Consider the following 25,676-nt stretch of genomic DNA (forward strand, 5'->3'; position numbering starts at 1 on the left):
TAGAACTGAATGGGCTTCAGTGCATTTGGAGTGGGAGAATCACTACCACCGCTTTGTAAAAGGGGCCCATAAATATTATATATATATATATATTTGTTTCAAATAAAAATGTTTTCAAAAATTTTTGTTTGTCCTTAAAGCAACAATTTTTTTTTCCATTCATCTTTTTTGGTTTGTTTATATTAAATGTTCTGTAACTTTTTTTTTTTTTAATCTTATGAAATATATATAGCCCTAACCATTTACACTGGATAAAAGTGTTAAGCTTTACAAGTCCACTAGCCAAGTTCCATTAATTACTCTGGTAAAGGTTGTATTGGAAACGGACGGGCAGGAGCTGGTGTGAGACCTGCCTGGGCACAGGATTGCAGGAATGGGAAACTCAAACACTCTACCTCTCCTGTCACTTCCACCCCTCCCACCGGCTCTTTTTCTCCCTTTCAAGCTCAAGTAGGCACTCCACACACTCTCTTCCTCCTCCTCCCTTTCTTCCTGAGGTCTCAGTTTGTTTCAGGCTCCAGAAAGGGAGGGGCCCTGGCCAAGGTTTGCAGGGAGAAACTTTTGCTGTAACCAGAGGGGAGCTTGGGTCCTGCTGCCTTGCCAACGGCCGGGAAAGGAGAGGGCGACTTAAAAGGAGGGGGGCGAAGGTGAATTCGCTCACCGATGTCAGCTGGAAGCAAGCAGACTCCACAGGGAGCCATGGACGCTGTCAATCTGGAGAAACACAATTTGTCTTTGCTGACGGCCAAGGAGGATATTCTGAACAGCAAGTCATCCACGAACTGGTAAGAGGAGGGTACGAGGGGGGGGGGGTGACTGAGAACGCTTCTCGGTGAAACTTTTGCTGCCAGCTTTTTTCCCCTTGCAGTCTAAACCTGGCGAGTTGGCAGCACAGTCAGCCTAGAGGCGAAGGGTGCAATGACAGGGAGAGAACGGGGGGCCGCACTGAACGGATTCATGACAAGAAGGGGGGTGCTGTCAGGAAGAGGTAAAACGCGGACCTCACGGATCTTAGCTGCACGTCCTTAAAAAGTTGAGGTCCGTGCCACTTTTTGTCTCAGCATAGGGTATGGCTCTGACAGACCTCTATGACAATTTGGTTCTGACGGATCCTAATGCTTTTCCCTCCCTATGCTGAGACTAAAAGTGGCAAAGCTTTTGCCCTGAGGTCCGTGCCACTTTTAGTCTCAGCATAGCTTATGGCTCTGACATACTGGATCCTAATGCTTTTCCCTCCCTAAGCTGAGACTAAAAGTGACACAGACCTCAGGGCAAAAGTTTTGCCACTTTTAGTCTCAGCATAGGGAGGGAAAAGCATTAGGATCAGTCAGTGCTAAAGTGTCATAGAGGTCTGTCGGAGCCATAACCCTAAGCTGAGACTAAAAGTGGCACGGACCTCAGCTTTTTAAGGACGTGCAGCTAAGATCCGTGAGTTCTGCGTTTTACCCCTTCCCGGAGCTGTCATAGACTATGGAGCGAATGATTCGGGCTCCCGATTAATTCTTTCAACCCTTTAGAAACATAGAAAGAAACATAGCACTTTGAGCTCGCGCACGTTTCTGCACCAGCAAAGGCTTCATTGCAGAGCAGGGAAGGTGTTGCTGTTGCATTAAAAGAAGATGAAGAAGAAAAAAAAGTAACTTTTTGGAAGGTTAAACTTAAAAGTTGAATCAATGCGTTTTGCTGTCGCGGCGCCTTTGAAAAGAATCGTCTTCATAAAGACGGATCATCTAAATCCCAAGAAACAAAATAAATCCAGACCTATGCGCCCATTCATTCACTGTGTCCAGGGAAGAGCCATTTGTGTCGAGGTTAGCAGCGCCGGCTGGTTTGTGAAGTTGGCTGCTATGCCAACAAGGAAACGTCCTAATATATCATGAGCTCTGGAGACCACCCAGCTCCCTTTAAAATGTAAGAGCCGCAGCTGAAGACGGAGCCTGTGTGGTCCTTGTCTTGATGCACTTTACAAGGGTTTTATTGTCGCTCCTCGAACCGCTTAAGATTTCAAGTTTTCTGCAGCACCGCTACGACTGCTAGAAGTTCACTCTGAAAAGAGTGGGAGACAGGAGCCAAAGGGTGAGAAACAGTGAGTGAGGGGTGGGGGTGGGGGTGGGGCAGTAAAGTTTGACTGAAGATACACAGCAGTGACAAACAGAGTGTGAGGCGGGCTGGGGTTTGATGCTACAGCTGGAATTTTGCACTCCTGATCACAGCTACCTGTTTACTCACAAAACATACAGTCCCAGCCTGAACAAAGTATTGCTTTGAGTGAACAGAGAGAGGGGGGGGGGGAGGAGTTCCTCCTGCTATGGAAAGATTGATGTAGGCAGTGGCAGTGCCCCCCCCCCCTTTGCAGCCTGAGGAACTGGTTTATGGTAGAAGAGCTGGTAGGCTGAGTCTTCAGATTTCAGTTCTCCCTGCAGAAGTCACCACTCACCCCAGCAAATGGTGCAGGAAATTAGGCTGGGCTCACAGCCCTTCTTACCTCACTGCATAGAGTAATGGTGGAGGATCAGGGTATAGTTAGTAACTCAGAATGAAGAAATATAATGATTGAAGGTTTCAAGTCTTAACATTGCATTCTGTTCTTATGCCTCCCCTAGTCACATTTTAAAACACTTATCCTTCTTGCGTTGTTTTACCAAAGTTTTGAACTTTCCCTCTGCTATGACTGGCAAGTGCAGTGCTATTCTGCTTCAGCTGCTCGGCTTGCATTTATAATTCATGTGTGCATTGTTACCCAGATGGTTGTGTGAGCTGTTTCTGTAAATGCACTGATGGTGTGGGGAGAAGAAAAATGGAGGGTGTGAATCTCATCTCTGTGGCGGCTCTTTGCAATTCACAGGCAGCTGCACATGGCACCAGGCCAACTGCTGGGCAGTGTTGCTTCTTGGATTCTGGGCGGTGCGGTATCCAGTGGTGGATCCCCCTAGAGAGAGAGAGGAATTGTGTAAACAGGGGGAGCAAAGCCTGCTTCCAAGGACAAACCTCTGCCTAAAGCAGAGAGCTGAATGACTGATGTCTCTTATAGACCACAGGATGCTCTAGGCTTGTCTTCGAGCTCCATTTTTAAGGATCCACTCCTCGTATTACACTGCTATATGTATGGACTTGTAGTTCTAATTTTCCTGGGACAAACAGGTCTACAAGTCCATGCATGCAATGGGGTTACCAACAGGAATGGATGAATTTAGCCTGAAGAAAATGGAACCTTCAGGCCACCACAGCACACTGGAAGAAACAAAACACCTGGATTATAACAGAGTAGCAAAATGACCCTTTTAGGTTATTCCCACCTTCAAAGAGTCTTCTGAACATAAACGTAAATGCTTAGAATCTACTGATTCACTAAATCTACACTGAAACTCTTGATCCATTTCTGCTAGTCCGACCTTATTCCAGTGATGTCCATCGTTGGAGAGAGTGAGATGAATAAATAGGAATTTTTCTGTGGCATGGAGATCTGTTTCCAGTGGACAGGTGTCCACATCTGATCTAAGATAGCAGTTTCAGCAGATAGGTCAGAGACTGAATCAGGCTGCAAATTGCCTTCTTTTCTTACACATCTCAGTGGTGGAACAGATGGTTAGAGCAGTGCACTGGTACCAAGGAAAGCCAAAGTCACATCCCAGTGTGGCTTCTTGTGATTTTGGGCAGACACATCACTCTTCACTGCTTTAGGTGCAAGTTTAAATTGTAGGTACAAATACTAATCTAAACTAATCTACAATTTGTGAGTCACTCAATGCTTAGTTCAAATTAACTACCAGCTTCTTTAATTCTTTTATTCAAGAAAACCATTGTTCTTACTTATTTGTGTTTAATTATAAGGACATAAGCAGTGCCTCTGCTGGGTTAGACCAGAGGTCCATCCCGCCCAGCAGTCCTCTTGCGCGGCGGCCCATCAGGTCAAGGACCTGCATAGTAATTCTCTATCAGTACCCCTCAATCCCCTTTTCCTTCAGGAAATCATCCAAACTTCTATCTATACCCTTCAATCCCCTTATCCGTCAGGAATTCATCCAAACTCTTCTTGAAACCCTGTAGCTTACTCTGTCGTATCACACCCTCTGGAAGTGCATTCCAAGTGTCCACCACCCTCTGGGTGAAGAAGAACTTCCTAGTATTGGTTCTGAATCTGTCCCCTCTTAACTTTTCCGTATGCTCCCTCGTTCTTGTATTTTTCAAAATTTTGAAAAATCTGTCCCTCTCCACTTTCTCCAAGCCCTTCATGATCTTGTAAGTTTCTATCATGTCCTCTCTAAGCCTCCGCTTCTCCAAGAAAAAAAGGCCCAGTTTCTCCAATCTTTCAGCATATGTTAGGTTTTCCATACCCTTTATCAGTCGTGTCGCTCTCCTCTGAACCCTCTTGAGTATCGCCATATCCTTCTTAAGGTACGACGACCAGAATTGGACGCAGTACTCCAGATGCGGGCGCACCATTGCCCGATATAGTGGCAAGATAACTTCTGCCGTTCTGGTTGTAATACCCTTCTTGATTATACCTAGCATTCTGTTCACCTTTTTTGAGGCCGCTGATCTGTCTACCATTACTCCTAAGTCTTTCTCAAGGCTACTCTCACCCATTACCAGCTGTACATCGGGTTTCTGTGTCCTACATGCAAGTCTTTGCATTTCTCTACATTCAACTTCATCTGCCATTTATTTGCCCACTCTCCCAGTTTGTTCAAGTCCCTTTGTAAATCTTCACAGTCCTCTTTGCTCCTAACTCCACTAAAAAGTTTTGTCATCTGCAAATTTTATAACTTCGCACTTCAGCCCTGTTTGTATGTTATTTATGAAAACATTAAACAGCAGTGGTCCGAATACCGATCCCTGCGGGACACCACTCGTGACCCCTCTCCAGTCCGAGTAGTGGCCCTTCACTCCTACCCATTGCTTCCTACCCGCCAACCAGTTTTTGATCCATCTATGTACATCCCCTTCCACCCCATGGCTCTTTAGTTTTCTTAGCAGGCGTTCATGTGGTACTTTGTCGAAGGCTTTTTGGATATCCAAGTATACAATGTCAAATTTTCTGAAATTTGAGTTATCAGTGTTTGGTTTTGATAGCAGTTGGGAGGCTGTTCCAGTCTTTGCGATGTAGGTGATAAGTGTGTTGAATATGCGCTTGTACTTTATTACTTTAGGAGATGGAAGGATGAGAAGGAGTTTCTTGATGTTTCTGGTTGAATTGGATAAAGAATTGGTGAAAAAGTTTATGAGAGGTGTTGCTGAGCTTTAATACAAGATGTGGTACATTATGCAGGCTATTTTGAATTTAATGTGTGTAGTGATTGGTAGCCAGTGGAGTTTATTGAAGTAGGGCGAGATGGAGTCATATTTTTGCAGTTTGAAGATTAGTCCTATTGCCGTGTTGTGAATCAATTGAAGTTTCCGGGTGGGGGTGGTGTTTATATACCTGCATATAGTGAGCTACAAAAGTCCAGTTGAGACAGAATTAACATCTGTGTCAGTATTGTGAAGTGATGACTGTGGAAGAAGGGTCTGATCAGTCGGAGTTGTCTCATGCTGTCGAAGGCTTTTCTTCATATGTTGGAGATCTGAAGAGAGTTGAATCTAATATGACCCCTGAGTATCTTGGATGTTTTGTTGATTTCTAATTTGGTCCCTGAAGGCAGGGCGATAGCTGTGGGGACTGTTTGTAGGGAACTGTGAAACCATAGTTCTTTCATTTTTGTTGTATTCGATTTGAGCTTTTTGAGTGTGGTCCACCTTTGTATCTTTTCTATGTTGTTGGTGATTCTCTGCGGGATGTCTTTGGAGTTGTGTTCTATTGGAATGAGGAGTATATCATTGGCAAATGATAGGCTTTTGTTGCTGTTGAAAGTAATGATGCCTAGGGAGCTCATGAATAGGTTGTAGAGTGTAGGGGAGAGGTGGGATCCTTGGGGACACCACAGAATTCCTGCCAACCTTTTGAGAATTCATCATCTCTCAGGACAAGGTAGCGCCTGTTCTGTAGGATATCTTTGAACCAGTTGTATACTGTGTCCATTATGCCTATTTCACTGAGTTTGTTTAGGAGTAGTTGGTGGTTAACCAAATCAAATGCTGCAGAAATATTGAATTTAAGAATGATGGCTTGGGATCCTTTGCTTAGTATTTGTTTGATTTTGGTAGTTAAGGTTAGTAGGAGTAGCTCCGTGCTGTGTTGTGGGTGAAATACAATGACAAAAAATTAGTTGTAAAAGTAATTACTTGGAGAAGAAATTACCCTGGACTTGTTTCTAGTCCAAACTCTCTACCAAGCCTGGTGTTGACTTTGCCCAAATGGTCTACAGGTGATAGGTGACTATTCTGGACCAATCAGGTACCATATCAATCTGTCCAGCAGGTGATATATAGTCACAGATGAGGGGCTCACAGATAGTTCCTTAACAGGACTGGCATAGGCTTCAGAATGGAAAAGCACAGGAATACCTATTTCTTTCTGACATGCCGCCTCCAACAAAAAATATATTTTTTAGCATACAAGTAGTATGCAGATTTGGAATTTACTGAAGTCCTGTGTCCCCTGGTTCACACTAGCATTTACCACAGCTTAGTAAAAAGACCTCATGAATAGAAAATGGAAATAAGGTGATTTTTTTTTACTAGACTAATTTTATAACTTTTTGACTAACTGTTGGAGACCTAAACCTCCTTGAGTTCTGAATTCTGAAACTATTGTAATCCTGTTATGTAAAGTTCCCCCCGACTGTTAGAGGTCCTCTATTGTTGTTATCTGCCTATTTTTTTCAAAATAGGCCGAATATAAGTTTTATGTAGTATTGCGGTGGTCCCCAACCCTGTCCTGGAGGACCACCAAGCCAATCGGGTTTTCAGGCTAGCCCTAATGAATATGCATGAGAGATATTTGCATATAATAGGAGTGACAGGCATGCAAATCTGCTCCATGCATATTCATTAGGGCTATTCAGAAAACCCGATTGGCCTGGTGGTCCTCCAGGACAGAGTTGAGGGATCACTGTAGTATTGTATAGTATAACAGCAGTATACTGTATATGCTGCCTATGAAAACTAACTGAAAAATGTATTTAGTCTAATAAAATTGTATGATCATATTTTCCATCTTATTTGTATTTGTTAACTTGTAATGTAGTGATTGGAATATGTCAGCTTTTGGACATTTACATCTACTATCTGGTGTTGCATTATGGCTTCTTGAAGGTAAAATTTAATTTTAGTCTACGTTATTCTATACTGGGTAAGGGTCTATTTGTGTTCTGTGTTTGTGAAAAATGCATGGTATACATAGTTTTATCTTAGCATTGACTGTGCAAGATTGATCTGTACTGATCTGCTTATTTCGTTTTCTAGTAGATCTATTGATGTTCTGGTGCCCACTGTAGTGTTTGTGGTGCTGTCTTTTCCTAGGCAGGCCCTTAGTGTGTGACTCATATAAGTTATGTTATTATGGTATGATAAAATTGCTTTGTAAATTCTGAATGATATTTGTACTGTCTTGTAGTATACTTGATGATGGATTTTGGTTTTGAGTTTAGATCATGCCTTTCTCAGAAATAGCTCAAGGCAACATTCAGGTACAGTAGGTATTTTCCTGTCTTTGGAGGGCTTACAATTTAAATTTTGTTCCTGAAGCAGTGGCGAGTTAAGTGACTTGTCTAAGATCTCAAGAAACAACAGTGGGATTTGAACCCTAGCTTTCCTGGTTCTCAGCGGGAGGGGGAGGAGGAGGGGGGGAGGTAGGGGAAGAGAAAAGAGCTAGAGATCAGGGTAGGGTGGGCAGTGAAAGGAAGAGGAGAGACCACCAGAGGTAGGGAAGGATACTGAACAACCTGGGGGGAGGGCCTATGACAGTGATGGCTAACCTTTTTGAGCCCGAGTGCCCAAACTGCCGCACAAAACCAAAGAATTTTCTCAAAGTGCCAGCACGTCAATTAAAACTTAATAACAAGATTTTAGTATCTAAAAACTCTTTATAAAGTTGCCTGAACTATGTAACATCATTTTTAAAGGTTGGAATCTTTGTATTGTCAGAGAATCAATTTGATTCATAATCCTTTGGTTTTCATTTCAATTTATTGGCAATTTATAATGTTTTAATGATTTCATTCATGGGCCGAATACAAACATACTTTTCTCTGTCGCCGCACTCTTTGACCAAAAGATTTGTAAGCCTGCAACCACGTCAAGGTAGACTCTTTCAGCAGCTCCCCTCCCTCCCCCTTACCTTTGTGGCCAAGTCAAAATGATCTACCAACAATAAAATTTTAAAAACACAAAGCACGCTGTACGCAGAGAAAATGTTAATTATCATTTATATTCCTCAGTAACAACTATACAAAAATAGACAAATATTCCCCCTCCCTTTTTACTAAACCGCGATAGCGTTTTTTAGCGCAGGGACCTGCGCTGAATGCCCCACGCTGCTCTTGAAGCTCATAGGCTCCCTGCGCTAAAAAACGCTATTGCGGTTTAGTAAAAGGGGGCCATAGTGCAAAATATAGACAGCATATATAAATTCTCAAAACGGACACATTTTGATCACTAAATTGAAAATAAAATCATTTTCCTACCTTTGGTAATTTCATCAGTCTCTGGTTGCACTTTATTCTTCTGACTGTGCATCCAATATTTCTTCCCTTTTTTCAGCCTCCTGTATGCTTTCTCTCCTCCAGACCTCATTCCCTCCCCAAACTTTTTCTTTGTTTCACCCTGCCCCCTTCTTTCTTTTTCTCTCTCTCCATACCCCCTTTCATTCTGTATGTCTGTCTTTCTCTCTCTCTCCGTGCCCCATTTTTCTTTGTTTCACCCAGCCCTCTTTCTTTTTTTTGGCTCCCTGTCCCCCCCTTTCTTTCTTTCTCCTTGCCCTCCCCTATGCCACCACCATTGAGAAAATGCTGCCACCGCCACTGGGGAATAGGCTGCCACTGCCGCTATCGGGAACAGGCCGGCGCCGAGTTCGCCCTGCTTCTCTTCCCCACGGGGCCGACCAACTCTCGCCACTCGACGTCAATTCTAACATCGGAGAGGACGTTCTGGGCCAGCCAGGCAGCGATTGGCTGGCCCAGAACGTCCTCTCCGACATCAGAATTGACGCGGGTGGCGAGAGTTGGTCGGCCCCACAGGGAAAAGCAGGGAGAACTTGGCACCGGCCTATTCCCAATGGCGGCAGTGGCACTCAAGTGGCTAGAGAGATGCAGTTTGCCAGCCTAGGGAGAACACTGGAGGGTGGCCAGCTGTGCACCCCCTTGGGGCGTAAAACTGGGGCAGACCGCCCCCCACCCCCACCTTGGTATGCCACTGTCTGTACCTCACTCCCTCCCTATGACCAAAAATTCTCCTTTCTTCTATTCCCCGTGTACACAACCATCTCTTTCCCTCCCTTCCTCTCTCCCAAGTCCATGCCTTCTGTGTCCAAAAACCCATTCCCTCCCCCACCTCAGCATCTATTTCCCTCCCTTCCTCTCTCCCAAGTCCATGCCTTCTGTGTCCAAAAACCCATTCCCTCCCCCACCTCAGCATCTCTTTCCCTCCCTTCCTCTCTCCCAAGTTCATGCCTTGTGTCCAAAACGCACTCCCTCCCACTTTTGTGTTCCCCGTTTGCCTCCCAGCCCATCTTAGCAACTTTCTCAGCAAAATGTAGCTCGAGCCGCGTAGGCTTGTCTTCTATTTCCTGCCTGTTCCGCCGCGCACACATAGCTGACGTCGGGGAAGATTTCCGATCGGCTGTGTGAGCGGCAGGGCAGTCGGAGTAGAAGACGAGCCTCGCGGCTCGAGTTATATTTAATCCCACGGGTCCCCCATCGTCCCCGTTCAGCTCTCTCTCCTGTGCACCCCTGGTAGTACTGCCCTGATGGCGGCCCTGCGCGTGCCAGCTGCAAGGCTTTCGCGTGCCACAGTTGGCACGCGTGCCATAGGTTCGCCATCGCTGGCCTATGGGATGCTAGGAAAGGGTAGGGGAGATGCTGGAGATGGGGACAGAGCTTGGTTGGAGTTGGGTTGAAGCCTACCTCTCCCAAAACATAAAGATATTATGCTGCCCCTGAGGACTGATACAGTATGCCTCACTAACAAAGGAGTTAGGAATCAGAGTCTTTTCTGTGGTGTACCTCAAGGTTCTCTACTTTTCCCCTCCCTTTTCAATATTTTTATTAGTCCATTAGCCACCCTTATTCAGTCATTTAACATTAAATTTTTCATCTACACTGGCAATATTCTTTTGGTATATTCATGATCACCTTCCATCCCGACTTGTCTCCTTTACAATTTTGTCTCACAGCCCTTGCATCATAGTTGACTAACCAGTGACTTGTCCTCAATACTTATAAAACAGTAGCATGTTGGATTACAGGTTCTCTACGCCCTCCATCTTTAACTACAACTTTATTTGACTGACTAATTCAAATAGTTCCTTCATTCTGTTACTTAGGGGTTATTCTTGATTATTCATTCATTTATTTATTTTATTTTATTGAAAATATTCATATCCTGCAAATCCAACATTGCTAAGCGGGTTACAAAGTTACATACATAATCAAATAAAATACAAAAAATACAACATATACAATATCAAACCATCACCAAAGCCCCCCCCAACACACCCCACAGACAGTAACAACAAACTTAAAACATCATAAAAACTACATTATCAACTTTTTCTGAACATCTCATCTACTGTCAAATCAGAATTCTTTGCACTATGTCAGTTATGTCCACTTTGCTCATTTCTTGACTTTACCTCCTTTAATATGCTTATTTATGCCTCTATTTCATTTAAATTAGACTACTGTAACTATTTATCTTGGACTAATTGGTATTCAGTTGAAACGTTTATAGACTCTTCAAAATACAGCTTTACTATGCACAACATTATGAAAAACTTATTCTACTATTTCTACATTCCCATTGGTTACCTGTCCAGTACCATTCTATCTTTAAAATTCAATGTTTAGTTCACAAAACACCACACTCTGGCCACCTTTTTTATCTTTATCAGTTGCTCACTCCCTTCACATCAGTTGAGGTCCATCGATGTAAATTGTCTGGTTCTTCCAAGTCCATGTCTAGTGCATTTTGTATCAACTAGAAAAGCTACATTCTTTTTTTGTAGCACTGAAATTTTGGAACGATCTTCCCTTCTATATCCATTTGTCACCTAGTTTTGCAAAATTCAAGATTGTGTTAAAATCTTTCTTTTTCAAACAGGCATTTGGCCTTGTGCATCCCTGACCACACATGCCTTCTTTCTTTCTCTGATTTCTTATTCCTGCTTAGTTGGAGTCTGAGGAACAAGAATTGTAATTGTAGCTGTGATTAAGTTGTTTTAATTTGTTTTTTTTAATTTCTAATCTTGTTTTGTTGCAAATCTTATTCTTTCCTATCTTATTTTGGCATTCCTTTCCTAATTTTAAGTTTTTAATTTTGTCAACCGCTTTGACCCATGTGTTGGACTAAGTGATATATCAGACGACAAACATAAGCATTCCAGTTTCTGTGTGAAACTCTCTCCTCCACAGCTTCACAAGAGGGAGACTGCAGGGCCGGTTCAGGCGGACGGCCTATTCTTGGATGATGTCAGCTAGTACAGTGCTTCCAGCAAGCTGTGCAGAATCCATGATAATATTGTTCAGAAAAGATGGTTCACGGCTTACCTCAGGCTTACCTCAGGTCTAACCAATGGTGAAGTACAGGGGATAACCAAAGATAGGAAGATACCTACTGTACCTAAATGTAACTCTTCGTGAACTACTGTTGTGCTGAATTCCTTTCACTATACTATAGAATTCCAGTGCATTCTTAGATGTGTAGAACAATTTATTCCCCCCCCCCCCCCAGGAAATCCAAAGCAGTATAAATCATGAAACAAAGTACTGGATTGACAGTAGTTCAAATATTCCTCTTTGCAAGGGAACATTTAATGAACATGAGGAAATTAAAGAAAATGAATGATTTTCCTAAGAATGCTTGTTAGGAGTAGGGGATTTAAGAGGTACAATAAAGGAGCACTGAAATGACAAGGGATCTTTGTGTCTGGCATGTTAGCGAGGGGAGCAAAAGATGGCTCACCAAATCCAAAAACCCAGAGGACAGGCAAAATTACCAGAATAAACTAAGAGGCAGGGAAAATGTTAGACAGGCAAAGCTCGAAGCCAGGGGGTACAAGGGGGTGCTGAAAAGTTCTCAGCCCAACCAACCAACTTCCTAAATTCTGAGTGTTAGTTTGCTGAAAAGAGTGTTATCTTATTTCGTTAAGTGCCAATTTGCAGAAGCGAAATTCTGTGTTTTGACATTGTTTCAGATTATTGATTGAACCATATCAACGTCATTCTCTTCTTGGTTGGGCTAAAGACTTTTCAGTACCCCCTTGTATAGGCAGGGGGAGCCAATCTTTGTTACTGTACGTGAGAGAAGAAAAACTGGAGGATGGTAGAAATGAATTAGGCCAATGAGTTTAATGACCAGGAGAAGCAGAAGAAATCATAGGCAGTGGAATGGGGTGGGCCACGGGGGCAGGGCCTTTTGTTTGCTTGGCTTTCCCAAGGAAAAAGATGTTCTGCTGCCTGTGGAAGAAAGCAGATATAAGAAAATACAAACAGAAATACAGCGAAGAAGGGGCTCAACATGAAAGGCAAAGACAAAAGGCACTGGGATGAGTGCATTAGTATTGCTGAGGAGATACTGGCACCATTGAAACTGAAAGCAGACCAGGCAATGGGACCACTGAAGGTACTGAGGAGAGGTCAGGAGAGGTGCTCTGGGTGCCAACTTGAGGGGGCCCTGGAGAATGAACTGGAAGGTCAGAAGCAAAAGCTGGCCACCAGGTGCTGGTACCCAAATTGTGCACGCAATTAAATTATATAACAAGCTAATTAGTGCCAATAATTAGTTTCTTAACAAGCAATTACTGGTGCTAATTAAAATCAGTTACAAGCTACGTGCGAAACTTTAGGCATGTGATACATTCCTAAACTTTATGAACAAGTCAAAAAAGGGGGTATGGAAATGGGTGGGCATACCTAAATTGAGACACAGACATTTGCACCCCCTCTTTCCTTGGTGCACATGGCTGCTAAGTTTAGTTGCAGTTACCGGGCCTAACTTTAAGTGCAGCTTCCAGAATAGCACTTTTTTTCCAACACCAGTTTATTGGGTGCCATTCGTAGAATTTAGCCCTAATTACGTAGCGAGCGGTTAACAATCAACAGTTGGGGTTAATTGGCACTCATTTGGGTTAATTGGTATGTGCATCTCAGAAGGGAGTATGGCCATGGGCGCGGAGTATTGCCAGAAATTAGGCACGAGGTATCAGCAGGCATAAGTGCCACACCCAAAGTTAAGTGACAGATTGGCGCTAAGCTAGTATTTTGCAAAGAGTGCTCTGCGCGGAGTGCCTTTCACTGAATACTAATTTTGGATGCCATTTGCTGAATTCTGCCCTATGTGTGGATTTGCTCAGACACTGGAACGGAGTCTGTGAGGGCAATTCTACAACTTGGGTGCTCAGGTTCCGTTATATAGTAGAACCCAAGTGTAACCCGGTATTGGCGTGCGCCTGCATTTACATCAGCCATAGACCTGGCATAAGGTGTGAGTACCTAAATGCAGTGTTCGAGGACAACATTTTGTGGCAGAATACAAGTAGATTGCAGGGCCTTTCTTCTGCGCAGTATAAATTCGATGTTATTGCCATTGTTGCATCAGAACGCGATCCTCCACCTCAAATACTGCCCATCTGCTGCAGCCCGAAGGGGTAGATCATCATTAGTCTGACTTTTCCGCACTCCCCTTTCAAATACGTGATATGAGTTAAACAAGTACTTGGGTGCCCTGCTGTTGCTTTCGTGGGTAAGTATACCCTTACATGCATAAGTGCTAGAATTCTAGGAATTTACAAGCACATGGGGCATATAAACATGGGCCCCTAAAATATAGCATTGCCCTTCATATGAATACTTTTCTCTTTGTGTTAGTGAATGTGTTTAAAAGAAGAGATATCTCTTGGATAATGATAGGTGATTAACCTAGAATAATAGTTCAGAGCTTGTGAGGAAGTCTTGTCTGATAGCTAAAAAATGCATTCTAATCCGCTGGCTAGAAAAGACTCCACTGACATTAGTAACATCGAGAGCAGAGATGCCTGATTTGCTATGGATGGAAAAATGATCAGCTCTGAGAGCCAGTCTGAAACATAGGAAACCCTTCATTACATCATTGACTCCAAAGCCCAGGATTAAGTTGGTGAAGACTTAAAGCTGAAAGAATGTATAATCTTCATTGTATTGGAATGTTCCTGTATGAAAACCTCAAGACCCCATAGTTAGAGGTATGGAAAATGTCATTGTCCAGAGGGAAGCTTTCTGAAACAATAATGCAGTTTGAAGTTTGTGTCCTAGACTTAATAACCTGCTTATATATAAAACTAGTATTTTAGCCCGTTACATTAACGGATGCTAGAATATATGTCTGTCTGTCTTTATTTCTGTCTCTCTCTCCCTCCCGCTGTCTTTCTTTCTGTCTGTCTCTGTCCCTGGCCCCCTTTGTCTGTCTATCTTTCTGTGTATCTCCCTGCCCCTGTGTCTTTCTTCTTTTCTTTCTGTCTCCCTTCCTCCCGCTGTCTGTCTGTCTGTCTTTCTATCTATCTGTCTCTCTCCCTGCCTCCTATGCAGCAGCATTTCACTCCCACCAATTCCCTGTGCAGCAGCCAAAGCAGCATTCCCTCCCCCTCCATTTCCCTCCCCCCACACCACTTCCCTGTGCAGCAGCAGTAGCGTTTCCTCTACCCCCCTTTCCCTTCCCATGGTCTGTCCGGCTCCCTTAGTCCCTTACCGTCCCCCCTTCCCTTCCCTTCCCGCGGTCCGACTACGAACCTGGCGATTCCAGCAGCGTGTGCAGCAGTCTTCACACGCTGCTTCGGGTCCTTCTACTGCCCTGATTTATTCAGATACGTCCCTGATGACATCATCAGAGACACGGCAGAGCAAATCAGAGCAGTAGAAGGGCCCGAAGTAGCGTGTGAAGACTGCTGCACACGCTGCTGGAATCGCCAGGTTCGTAGTCGGGAAGGGAAGGGAAGGGGGGGCGGCAAAGGACTCTGGTCCCGGGCGGCGGGGTCAGCGCAAGAGCCGGGGTGGAAAGTTGCTGGGCTCCTCGGGTCTGTCGCGGAGGCCGGGCCAGCTCCGTTTCTCGGTTCGTCCCGGAGAGGGGAGGTGGGGGGGGGGGTGGCAGGAGGCGCTCTTTCTGCCCCAGCCCTTCGGAGGGTGCGTGTGAGTAGCCGGGAGGCTTAGGCGGTGACAGGGGCTGCGGCGGCCATCTCTGAGTGACACCAACTCTCGCTTCTCCTTTTCTGTCACTCCTGGACCACTGCCCCGCACCCTCTGACGACTATGGTACATTTTTATTTTCCCCCTCTGTGGCTGCCTCTAAATGTCCCGCCGCCGAACATGCCTGTCGTGTCTCCAGCACACCTTCGGATACGTAGTAAGCGCGTATGCGCACTCTTGCCGGCACATCCCGACAGATCAGATCTCAGGGAACACGCGGTGAGAGTGCGCATGCGCGCTTTGCATTTTATTATTATAGATACTTCACTGTGCAAAAGTGTTTTCTAACAGAGAGAGGGGTGTACACCAGCAGAGGTGGTAGCAGTCAAAACATTGACAGAAATTCAGGCATGCCCATAGGCTCAGATTCTACAAATGATGCCTAAAGTTAGGCACCTAACTTACACCCCTCCTTTTACAAAACTGCGCAAGAGGTTTTCAGCGCCGGCCAGCATGCTGGATGCTGGTCACATAGTTCTTATGAGCAGCGGAGCAGCGCAGAGCCTTCAGCACGTCGGCCGGTGCGAAAAACCTCTTCCGTGTTTTGTAAAAGGGGGTGGGGTAATTATTTAAAAAGCTTCATCGGCATCAATAATTGGCAATTAACTTGATTGGATGGTAAACGCTTACCAAAAAGTAAATGTGGTTGGGGGGTAGATCGTGGACATGTTTTACATACTGTTGTGGACTTAGGTGGTATTTAGGTCAAGAAAACCCTTGGCTAAATATGGTGCACCTAAGACCACTTTAGGCACCGCTAGGCATGATTCTATCAAGCGCGCCTAACTTATATAGAATTGTGACTGAGCACCACACTATTCGTGCTACGTTTAATTGCCTGTTTAGCCAATGCAGGTATGTCCCTATGCCCTAGCGCTTGGTCCTATGGATAGCGCTTTATTAGTATGTTTCATATTTTAGGTTTCAACTAATGCATTTTTCCATTGATTTTGTTTTTTTTCCACATGTATTTACATTTCCAATATATGATTTTTAGGTTTTGATTTTTGCATTAACACTTTTGTTTTTTCATCCCACAATATGTTTTTTCAAGTTTAACAGCTTCCGTTGTCGTCAAGTTCAGTTGAGCAGTGGCCATTTTTCATTCAGCTTCCCATTGGTACACAACACACTACCCTGCTTTTTTTGTTGGCGCCATTTTTTTTTAGAAATACTTTGCTCTTTGCCATATAGCGTATGTATTATTTGTTTCTTGATTGAATAGTTCCTGGGTGCTCCATTGACAATTGGAATTTCATTAGGACCTAATAGAGGTAATTTTTATTCTTTATTCTTTTTAATTTTCTTTTTAAATTATTTTTATTTTCTATCATTCTTTTCTCATTTCTTTCACTATTCATTCTTTCGTTTTCATTTTCATTATTATTATTCTTTTGTCCAACGGTTGTATTTTTTTTTCCCAACCATTGCATTTCATATGTACGCATATTTCCTTTGAGCGTCGGGAACAGCGCAGGGCATTCAGCGCGCCGGCCTGAGGTAAAAACCGCTATTGCAGTTTTGTAAAATAGGGGGGGGGGGGGTCCAATGTTTAGAACATTTTTTTCCATAAAAGTTGCATATTGCTAAGTTTTAAATTTATTACATTTCAAATAAATTTAATATAAACAAATGTATTACATTCTAAACACTCCATTTTCTATTTATAGGTTTATTCATACCATTTTTATGTTTTTCTTTATTATCCATGTGTTTGTACACCATTTTGTGATTTATATTCATTAGGTCTTCACATTATGCGTTTTACAATGACCATTTTGTATTTTGTTTTTAGACTTCTGATGCAGGCCTTTGGCCGAAACACAAATCATGTTGAGTCATTTTTAATCACCAAATAAATTTCCTCAATTATAACCTATTGGCTTGCATCTCCTTCACTGTGGTATTGCCTGTTTGTGTTCTCTGGAGGATTTGTTGTCTTCTGTTTTTATCTATAAATCTATACCGTGAGAATTTTTAAAAAATTAAACTTTATTGATTTTCCAAATATGAACAGTGCAAATTAGTCATTAATCAATTGAACATCTAATAAAACAATAAAAGCACATCCATCTTTCAAACATCTATAAATAAGCATTTTAACCCACCTACCCGTCTAATCAATAAAAGCACAAATACATATAATACAAATAATCATTCATTAACACTTCCTTATATAGAATAAGAATGCAATCCCGCCCACCTCCCACCCACTCTGTATGTATGTATTCATGTGAGAATTGTGCTTTAGAATAAACCCATCTTTGTTCAAGATCTGCCATAAACAAATTTGCAGTGGAAAGTGCAAATGAAGCACCCATTGCAACTCCAGAAACTTGCCGAAATTTTTTTATCATAAATAAAATTCCATTTCATTGCTATTGCTGCCAATTTAATCAAGAATGTAGTAGACACCAGATGAGGATGACACCTGAATTCTAATGCTTTTTCAACTTTTAGCACTTCCTGTTGTGGAATACATGTACAGTATATAAGGAGCAGACATCCAAAATGGACATTATATCAGTCTTAAAACTTTTAGATTTAGAAGCTGACAAATTCAGAAAGTGTGTAGTGTCTTGTATATAGGATGGTGTAGTTGACATCATTTCTTTATTAAAAAAAACATCAATATATTTACGTACTCCTTCCAGGAGTAATCCCGAAGCAGGCACAATTGGACAACCCGGAGGATTTGACAAATCTTTATGAATTTTAGGCAAAAAATATATGACTAGAACTTGATGTCAGTCTTGTCAAATATTAATATTCTGCTGATGTCAAAAAGTCTGCCTCATTACCTTCATTCAGAATGGTCAGTAACATGGAGAAAATTATCATAGGAAGGGTCCCTTTCTAGTGGCGTCTAGGTATTTAAATCTGAGAGCTGAGAGTAGGCTTCAGAAAAGTATTTCCCTCTATTCAGTATCATTATAGCCCCTCCTTTATCCACTCTTTGAATGACAATGGAGAGATTAGATTTCAGTGTTTATAAATTCTTGAATTCTTCCAAAGTCAAATTTTTTTTTCTCCAAGATTTGTTTACTTCTAAATGAGTTAAATCTATAAGGATTGAAAATTCATAACTAATGGATTAATTTGTCCTGGTGGTAACTAGGTGCTTTTCTCTTTTACTACAGAGAGATCATAGGAGGATTCATCATTTGAAAAATACTTTTTTAATTGCAATTTACGGAAGAATTTTTCTAAGTCCACCCTTATTTGAAAAGGGTCATAAAGGGGAACAAATAAGTGATAATCAATATAGAAACTTCAGCCTTAGTCAACTGTCGCAAAGATAGATTAATTACTCCACTGGTCCCATTCACTGTGAACCTGTCACTGGACCCGGCTATCTGATTTGTCTGCCTCAGTCTTTTTTGTTGTCTTGTTTTTTGTGCACAGCAGTGAATTATTTCACTTTGAGACATAATGAAAAGTGTGTAGTGGAGTTTTTTTATGCCGATGATAGAATAGAAGACAGCCTGTAGACAATGTATTTGGATCAACTGTCACGTAAGTCTGAGGCTTTTTTCTCCACTGATTTTTAAATATTTGAGTCTCAGGTGAAATTTTCACTGACTATATAGCTATCATTGAGGCCCCCTTTTACTAAGCCACGGTAGAGGTTTCTACCACAGCTCAGAGCGCTAAATGCTCTGAGGCTGCCCTGACGCTCATAGGAAGTCTATGAGTGTCATAGCAGTGTTGGAGCATGTAGCACTCCAGGCCACGATAGAAATCTCTATTGCGGTGTAGTAAAAGGTGTGTGTGGGGGGGTGGGGAGGGGGGGGGGATAATTTTGCACATACCATGAATCTCACTCCTAAGCAGGGGCATGTGGCATATGATCTCAATCTTTCAAATTTACTGGTAACTCTCACCAAACTTGCATTGTGCCAGAGCTTCCTTCTGGAGTTCATAAGATAGAACATGAATAGACAATTTATTTGTGATAAGTGTGGATTTAGCTTGCACAAGCCTCTGGGGTTACGTACTTGTTTTGAAAACACACTCCTTCCTCAGGGGTCTTAGAGAGTATTCAATCCATGATGGGGAACCATAAGGATAACAACTGGCAAAAGAAATAATCTAGACGACTGGAAACCGAGTCGACTGAAAACCTCCACAATGCCAGTTGTTATCCTTATGGCTCCCCATCATGGGTTGAATACTCTCTAGGACCCCTGAGATAGGAGTCTGTTTTTGAAACACGGACCGTGTCGGGTCCCGATTTCCCACATAATTGGACCATAATTTGTATACAAACTGTTCATTGTTTCAAGCATTGTGTTTGATTAAAGACTTGGCATCTTGTACCTTCTTGCTGCAGTTCTCTTTTTTGCTTGTTGCTTGACATATCACTGCAGTCCCGTTGGATATTTTTGTTGGTGTTCGCTGTTGTTCTAGAGACAGGTACGTACTGTATCATTCAGATTTTTGGGAGTGGGAGGGGGTCAGTGACCACTGGGGGAGTGTGTGGGGGCGGTCATTACTTAATCCCTCCAGTGGTCATCTGATCAGTTTGGGTATCTTTTTAGCAGTAAGATTTTTTAAAAACAGATCTAGCCCTGGACATCTAAATTCTGTCCAGGATGTCTTGGGGTAGGTTTGATTGTCGCCGCAAGATGTCAGAGTCTAAGCCCACTCAAAGCCTGTCCAGAACACACCTCCAACATGTCCCTCTTGAGTTTTGGATACACAACAGCTAGGCCGCCTCAAAGACATCTATAAAGATAGTTTTGAAAATCGGCGCATGGATATCTTGGCGATTAGGACATCCAAGTGCTGGTTTATGCTGTATTTTGGATGTCTTTCTTTTTTTGAAAATGAGCCCCATAGGCACCACTTGGCCTTTACATAGAGGCGATCGGTATTAGGCAATTATTTTTAATTTAGTCTTTGAAACACATCGGCTTTGGGGATAGGGATCTCTTATCTTTTTAGTTTTTCAGATTAGACCATGCAATTCTGTTTCTATGTCTCCAGTACTGCACTGTATGCAGACTATAGGGCTCATAATTAAAAAAAAAAAAACCCATCTAAAAACCTGCCTAAATCGGTACTTGGATGATCTAAAAGACAGGTCGTCCAAGTGCCGATTATCGAAATGGGTTTTAGACGTATCTAAAAACAGCTTAGGGCTTTTCAGTGCTGCGTGGGGCGTTTTAGGAGTAGTGGTGAAGGCAAGATTTGGGCGGGATGTGGGCCGACCTAGACTTAGGGCTCCTTTTACTAAGCTGCGATAGCGTTTTTAGCACGCGCTAAACTCGCGCTATGTGGCTAGAACTAAGCATCTAGCATGTGCGGCAATTCTGCGCACGCGAAGCACGCGCTAAAACCACTATCACAGCTTAGTAAAAAGAGCCCTTAGTTGTACTGCAAGTATAACCGAAAGTTTAATGAGACTGCCTAGATGGAACTTATACGTAGTGATTTAGGCGATTTAAAAACAGGTGTAAGTGCCCAGAAGGTATCCAAATTGACCAAATAACCACTGCAGATCCAAAGTACAGCCCTCACACACTTCCCCAGTGATCACTGACCCCCCCTCACACTGCCATAAAAATCAGAAGAAAAGCGTACACACCTGCCTCCAGAACATCAGCACCTGGCATAGGAAAGCCTAGTGGAGCTGCAGAGAGGTAGCTTAAGTAGTCTGGGCGGTGGGCTAGTGAACCATAGAGAGGAAGACCAAGGCCCATAAGCCTCTCTAACTACTGCATTCATGGTAAAACATCTGCACCCACCAAAACCCTATTGTACTGCCATATAGGTGCCACCTGAAGCCATAAGGGCTAGTGGGGTGGTAGACAGGTGAGTATAGTAGGTTTTGGGGGTGTTTTGGGGAGCTCACCATGACCTATAAGGGAGCAGTGGTGAGATGTTTATGTGGCACCCTTTTTGTGAAGTTAACAGCAGTGCCCTGTAAGGTGCCTTACTACTCTGTTGCCATGTCTGCATGGCCAGTCCATCACTTTGCTGACCCCTCCCTTGTCCAAAAGGTCTTGTTCTAGGCGTTTTTGATTCAAATGATTTTTTGAACAAGAATGGGGTATAAAGATAGATGACTTAGTGGTCTGGACGATTAAATGGCTGGACGTACAAGTAGACAATTCTCAAAAAAAAAAAAATTGGGGGACATATTTTTTGAGAGTGGACTTTAAATGCTGCCAACTTTGGGCGACTAGCGACTTAGGCCCAAAACAGACTTAGACGTATTTTTTTATTATGCTCTGTCACGCTTTCTTGGGATTTCTGTTTCACTCTTTGTGCTGCTTTTTTTTGTCTTATTTCTGGTCACTTATTCTGTATTTGGTAAGGAAGGGTTTGCCTGTGTGACCGAAGTGAAATATTCTGCTAGGATGGAGTTTTTGCATACAGGTTTATGGCTGTCCGCTTTATTTTGTTTTCCCAGCGATAGGTGTATTGGCGTTCTAGGGCCCATGATTATATTTTCAGTGTTGCTTTTTCACAGGTTGTTGCTTTTGACTCTCCCTAGAAGTTATTATTATACTACAGTAACTTTGCTACATAGGTTTTGGGTATTTTTGTGGCAGGATTTTGGGCCTGTTGATGGAGGAAGTTCTTGCTGTGTACTAATTTTTAAAGGTGTTTTTGTGGACAAATGTACCTCCTGGATATCCTTTCAGGTCTTATACTACGCGCCACTTTGCTCGTTTCAAGCCATTTTCAGTTAGCTGCTCAAAGACACGTACACTGCTTTTAGTCCATACTTTTATCTGTGTATTCTGTATCATCCGGACTCCTGAGGAAGGCGTGTTCACCGAAACAAAGACCGTGTAGAGTCCGGTTGGACAATCGTATGTGTACTATATACTTAGGGCTCCTTTTAAGAAGCCGCGCTAGTGGGGTTAGCGCGTGTGACATTTAACCATGTGCTAACCCCCGCGCTGGCCAAAAAACTACCGCCTGCTCAAGGCAGGCGTTAGCGGCTAGCGTGGCCGGCAGCGTTAAACCGCTAGCATGGCTTGATAAAAGGAGCCCTTAGACTTATATTTGTGTTTGTATGTTTATACTGTGAAGTGTGAATAATAATAAATCATCTTTCAGAACATCAACATCCACAGTCTTTTGTTTTTATCGTTGCCTTACTCCTTCCTAGAAGAATTGGTCACATGATGCCGTGAATAAGATTAGCTTTGTTGGCTAATTGAAATTGGTCAGTTTTTTAATTGCATATAAGACTCCTGGGACATTTTTCTTTAATGTCTTTTAAAGCGGAAGTTAAAGCACCTTCCTCATCTACCAGCAATATGACCCCCCCCCCAATCTTATGACCCAAAATTAAGCAGTGAAACTAAGTCCATGGACTGAGGCAAAATGGCACCTCTCTCACAATATTTAATATACCCAATCTGTTTCAGCAGGGGCAAAGTCAGGATTCAGTTTTTGTGGGTACCCAGAAATGGACTCGGGGGACAACGCATTTTATGCCTACTGCCCTCCCCCCACCATGTTAATAATTATACCTTTGCTGTTGAGGATGTCCAATCCCCATCCTGCCCAGAATTGCCCCAGTTTTGCCTCAGCAGTGGAGAAGTCGGCAGCCTCTTTCCAGCTTCCAACACCTTGCATGAACTGAGCATGTGCAAAGAGTGCCAGTGTCAGCAGCTGGAAAGGAGGCTACCGGTGCCGCCGTCTTTGCTGCTGAGGCAACACTGCGGAAAATTGTGTGCAGCAGATCTCATCGGTTGGCAGGGATTAGGCACCCAAATGGGTGTGAGGAGGTGGGGGCAGGCCCCCAAGGCTCTTCTGTGGCTATGCTGCTGTGTTTCAGACAGAATTTTTCATGAAGTGCAGCTCCAACACTAGGATGCTGAGGGAGTAACTCTCTAAGGAGCCACAAGTGCGTGGATAAAATCTGGGATTCTAGCTACATGCTATTCTGTAAATGCATGTCATTCTTCGATGGTGTGTACTTCACAGGTAGATGTTCAAATGGGCGGAGTTTGGGTTGATCATGGGCAGGACACACACTTTTATTGATGTTAATGTTAAAATATACTATGATTTACGTGTATACTCACAGTAAAGCACATGCATTTACACCAAGCTATAGCTGGAATAAGTGCTCCCACGTATTTAATCAGTAGGCACCTACTTTATTTAATAGAATAGGCTCTTGCTAGGTGCATTTTTGTCCCCTAAAAATTAGGTGTCCTCTTATAGAACTGTCTCTTAATGACTATGGGGTCACACCAGGATACTGAGAGATTTTGAACTTTCAGTTCGTTTAGAAAATTGTACAGTTCTTTCCATCAAGAACTTCCTTAAAATCTTTGCAAGCGCCTCTTCCATTCCAAACCAGTCCAGAGCGAAGAACCAGAAACCAAAAAAAGTGACAGCAAGCGCAAACCTTTAAATTGGAAAAAATTTTTATTGACTAAAAAACAGGCAGAACTACAGGAAAACTACAATATACAAAAGACAGCGAATGTAGGCGGGAGATCCGCCTAACAAAGCACATCAGTACAAAGGCATGCGTCATTTACATCTACCCCAGAACCCCAAAAACCCCAAACTCTCCACCGTCCCCTCTACCCTCCCAATATGGAAAGGAATGCAAAGGCAGCTCCAGGGCATACGGGTGTCCAAGGACCCCCTGAGCCCGAAAAGCCCCCCCATAAAAGGACCAGGCAAGTCAGTCCTAGGTGGAAAAGGAAACACCAACAAGGTTCCCCCAGGGTCTGGACTCTGATGACCCCAGGGCACTCAGTAGAGCAGGGCATCCCCACCAAAAACAGACCCCCCCCAAACATCCCTCTCCCCCCCCCCAAAGAAATGCAATGATCTAGAACAGACGAAGGGCCAATAACAGTTAAGCTAGGGTATTGAGTATAAGGCTGCCCCCCCCCCCCCCCCTAAGAGACAAGGAGTGCAAATAGGGGTCCCAAAGGAGCAGAAAGCATCGGCGACATTTAAGAGCAAACCTTTAATAGCAAAGGATGGTTCAAGGGATCTAAAATAGACCTGGCCTTGCTCTGGACTGGTTTGCGATTTTTACAACAAAAGCGTGCCCTTCTTGTTTCTCTCTCTTCTATTCCAGCCTGTCTTAGCTTTCTCTCTTTTTGTTGGCTTCCTCCATTTCTTATTTTTTTTCTAAATTCTTATCCTTCCAGTCATATGAGCTCTTTTATGCTTTTTTGTTTTCCTTCTCAAGAGACGGCAAAGCTCTAGTAGTTAATTGCAGGTGTTTGGGGAGTGGTAATGTTAGGAATCGGTTATATAACTGCCATTTTATATACTTTGGCAGCTTTCCATAAATCCTCTATTGAATTAGATGTTAACAAGTACTTACAATAAATATTTATAACTGTTCTAACCTCAGTCTCTTTTTTGACTATGGCAGTTCTTCTGTATGATTCTCAGCGAACATTAGTGGCTTGCTCAGGATTGGAGGAGCAATTAAACCTCTCCCTTTGGGCCAAATGCCTGATGATGAACTGTGAGGAGGTATTTAGGAGTAAATTCAATAAAAGGTACCAAAATTTAGGTTTCAAGATTTACTTATAAACTCACTGTACAACAAATAATACACACACTGTTTTCTTCACAACTGTCTTAACTACGGGGTAGGAAAAGCCTCAGAATTAGAGAATGACACCGTTCCCGTCCCCGCGGATAACCGCGGGAAACCATCTTCATGTCATTCTTTAAGGAGAGAGGGAAGAATCAGAGTATAATTGGGCACAACCACTGACCCGCAAGCTTTGCTTTGAAGAATGCTGGTGTAGAAGGACCGAGGTTGAAATAGACACTAGAAAATGAGATGGGATTATTTCCCGCGGTTATCCGCGGGGACGGGAACGGTGATGAATTTTGTCACCGTGTCATTCTCTACCTCAGATGTAAGGAAAGCTATTGCATGGTGCTTTATAGCTATCATCTACTTTCCAGCTTACAATCATTAGCATAAAAACCTCCCCAAATAATTTTATAAGTTTCTCAAGTGCAGTTCAAAATTCAAAAGTGTCCAAAATACAAAAAAATGACTGATGCTTAAAGCTTGTACTTAGCTTGGATAGTAACCCACAGGAACAGCCAGTGGCATAGCGAGGGTGGGAGGAGTCCTTCCCCTGCCCTCTTCTCCCCCCTGCTGTGCACGCCCCTTCTTTTCCCCCGCATCTCTTCCTGGCACAAGCAGCAGCATCACCAACCTACTCTCCTATTCCTGGTTTTGCTTTCAAACAGGCGCTGTTGGCGTCTTGCATTGCAGCCTGATTTCTGGAGACAAAGAGAGGTCTTGTTGCACATTTTGTCAAGTTATCTATATAGTAGGACATACCAGAACTATTTGGACCCCTGATGCAGGCTTTGTAGCTGAAACACGGTCCATTCCAG

At 43.1% G+C, this 25,676-nt stretch overlaps 1 protein-coding gene across 1 annotated transcript in view; it reads left to right on the top strand.

Moving 5' to 3' along the window:
• The first annotated feature begins 530 nt into the window (after nt 1-530).
• LOC117364847 (drebrin-like) overlaps nt 531-25,676 on the top strand; it is a 239,838-nt gene continuing 214,692 nt past the window's right edge. Inside the window, exon 1 of the mRNA XM_033954529.1 lies at nt 531-785. Within this exon, the coding sequence (XP_033810420.1) occupies nt 664-785 (122 nt within the window). The 5' untranslated portion in view covers nt 531-663. The remainder of the gene's footprint in view (nt 786-25,676) is intronic.

The sequence above is a fragment of the Geotrypetes seraphini genome, chromosome 1 (assembly GCF_902459505.1).
Source record: "Geotrypetes seraphini chromosome 1, aGeoSer1.1, whole genome shotgun sequence".
NCBI classification, from domain to species: Eukaryota; Metazoa; Chordata; class Amphibia; order Gymnophiona; family Dermophiidae; genus Geotrypetes; species Geotrypetes seraphini.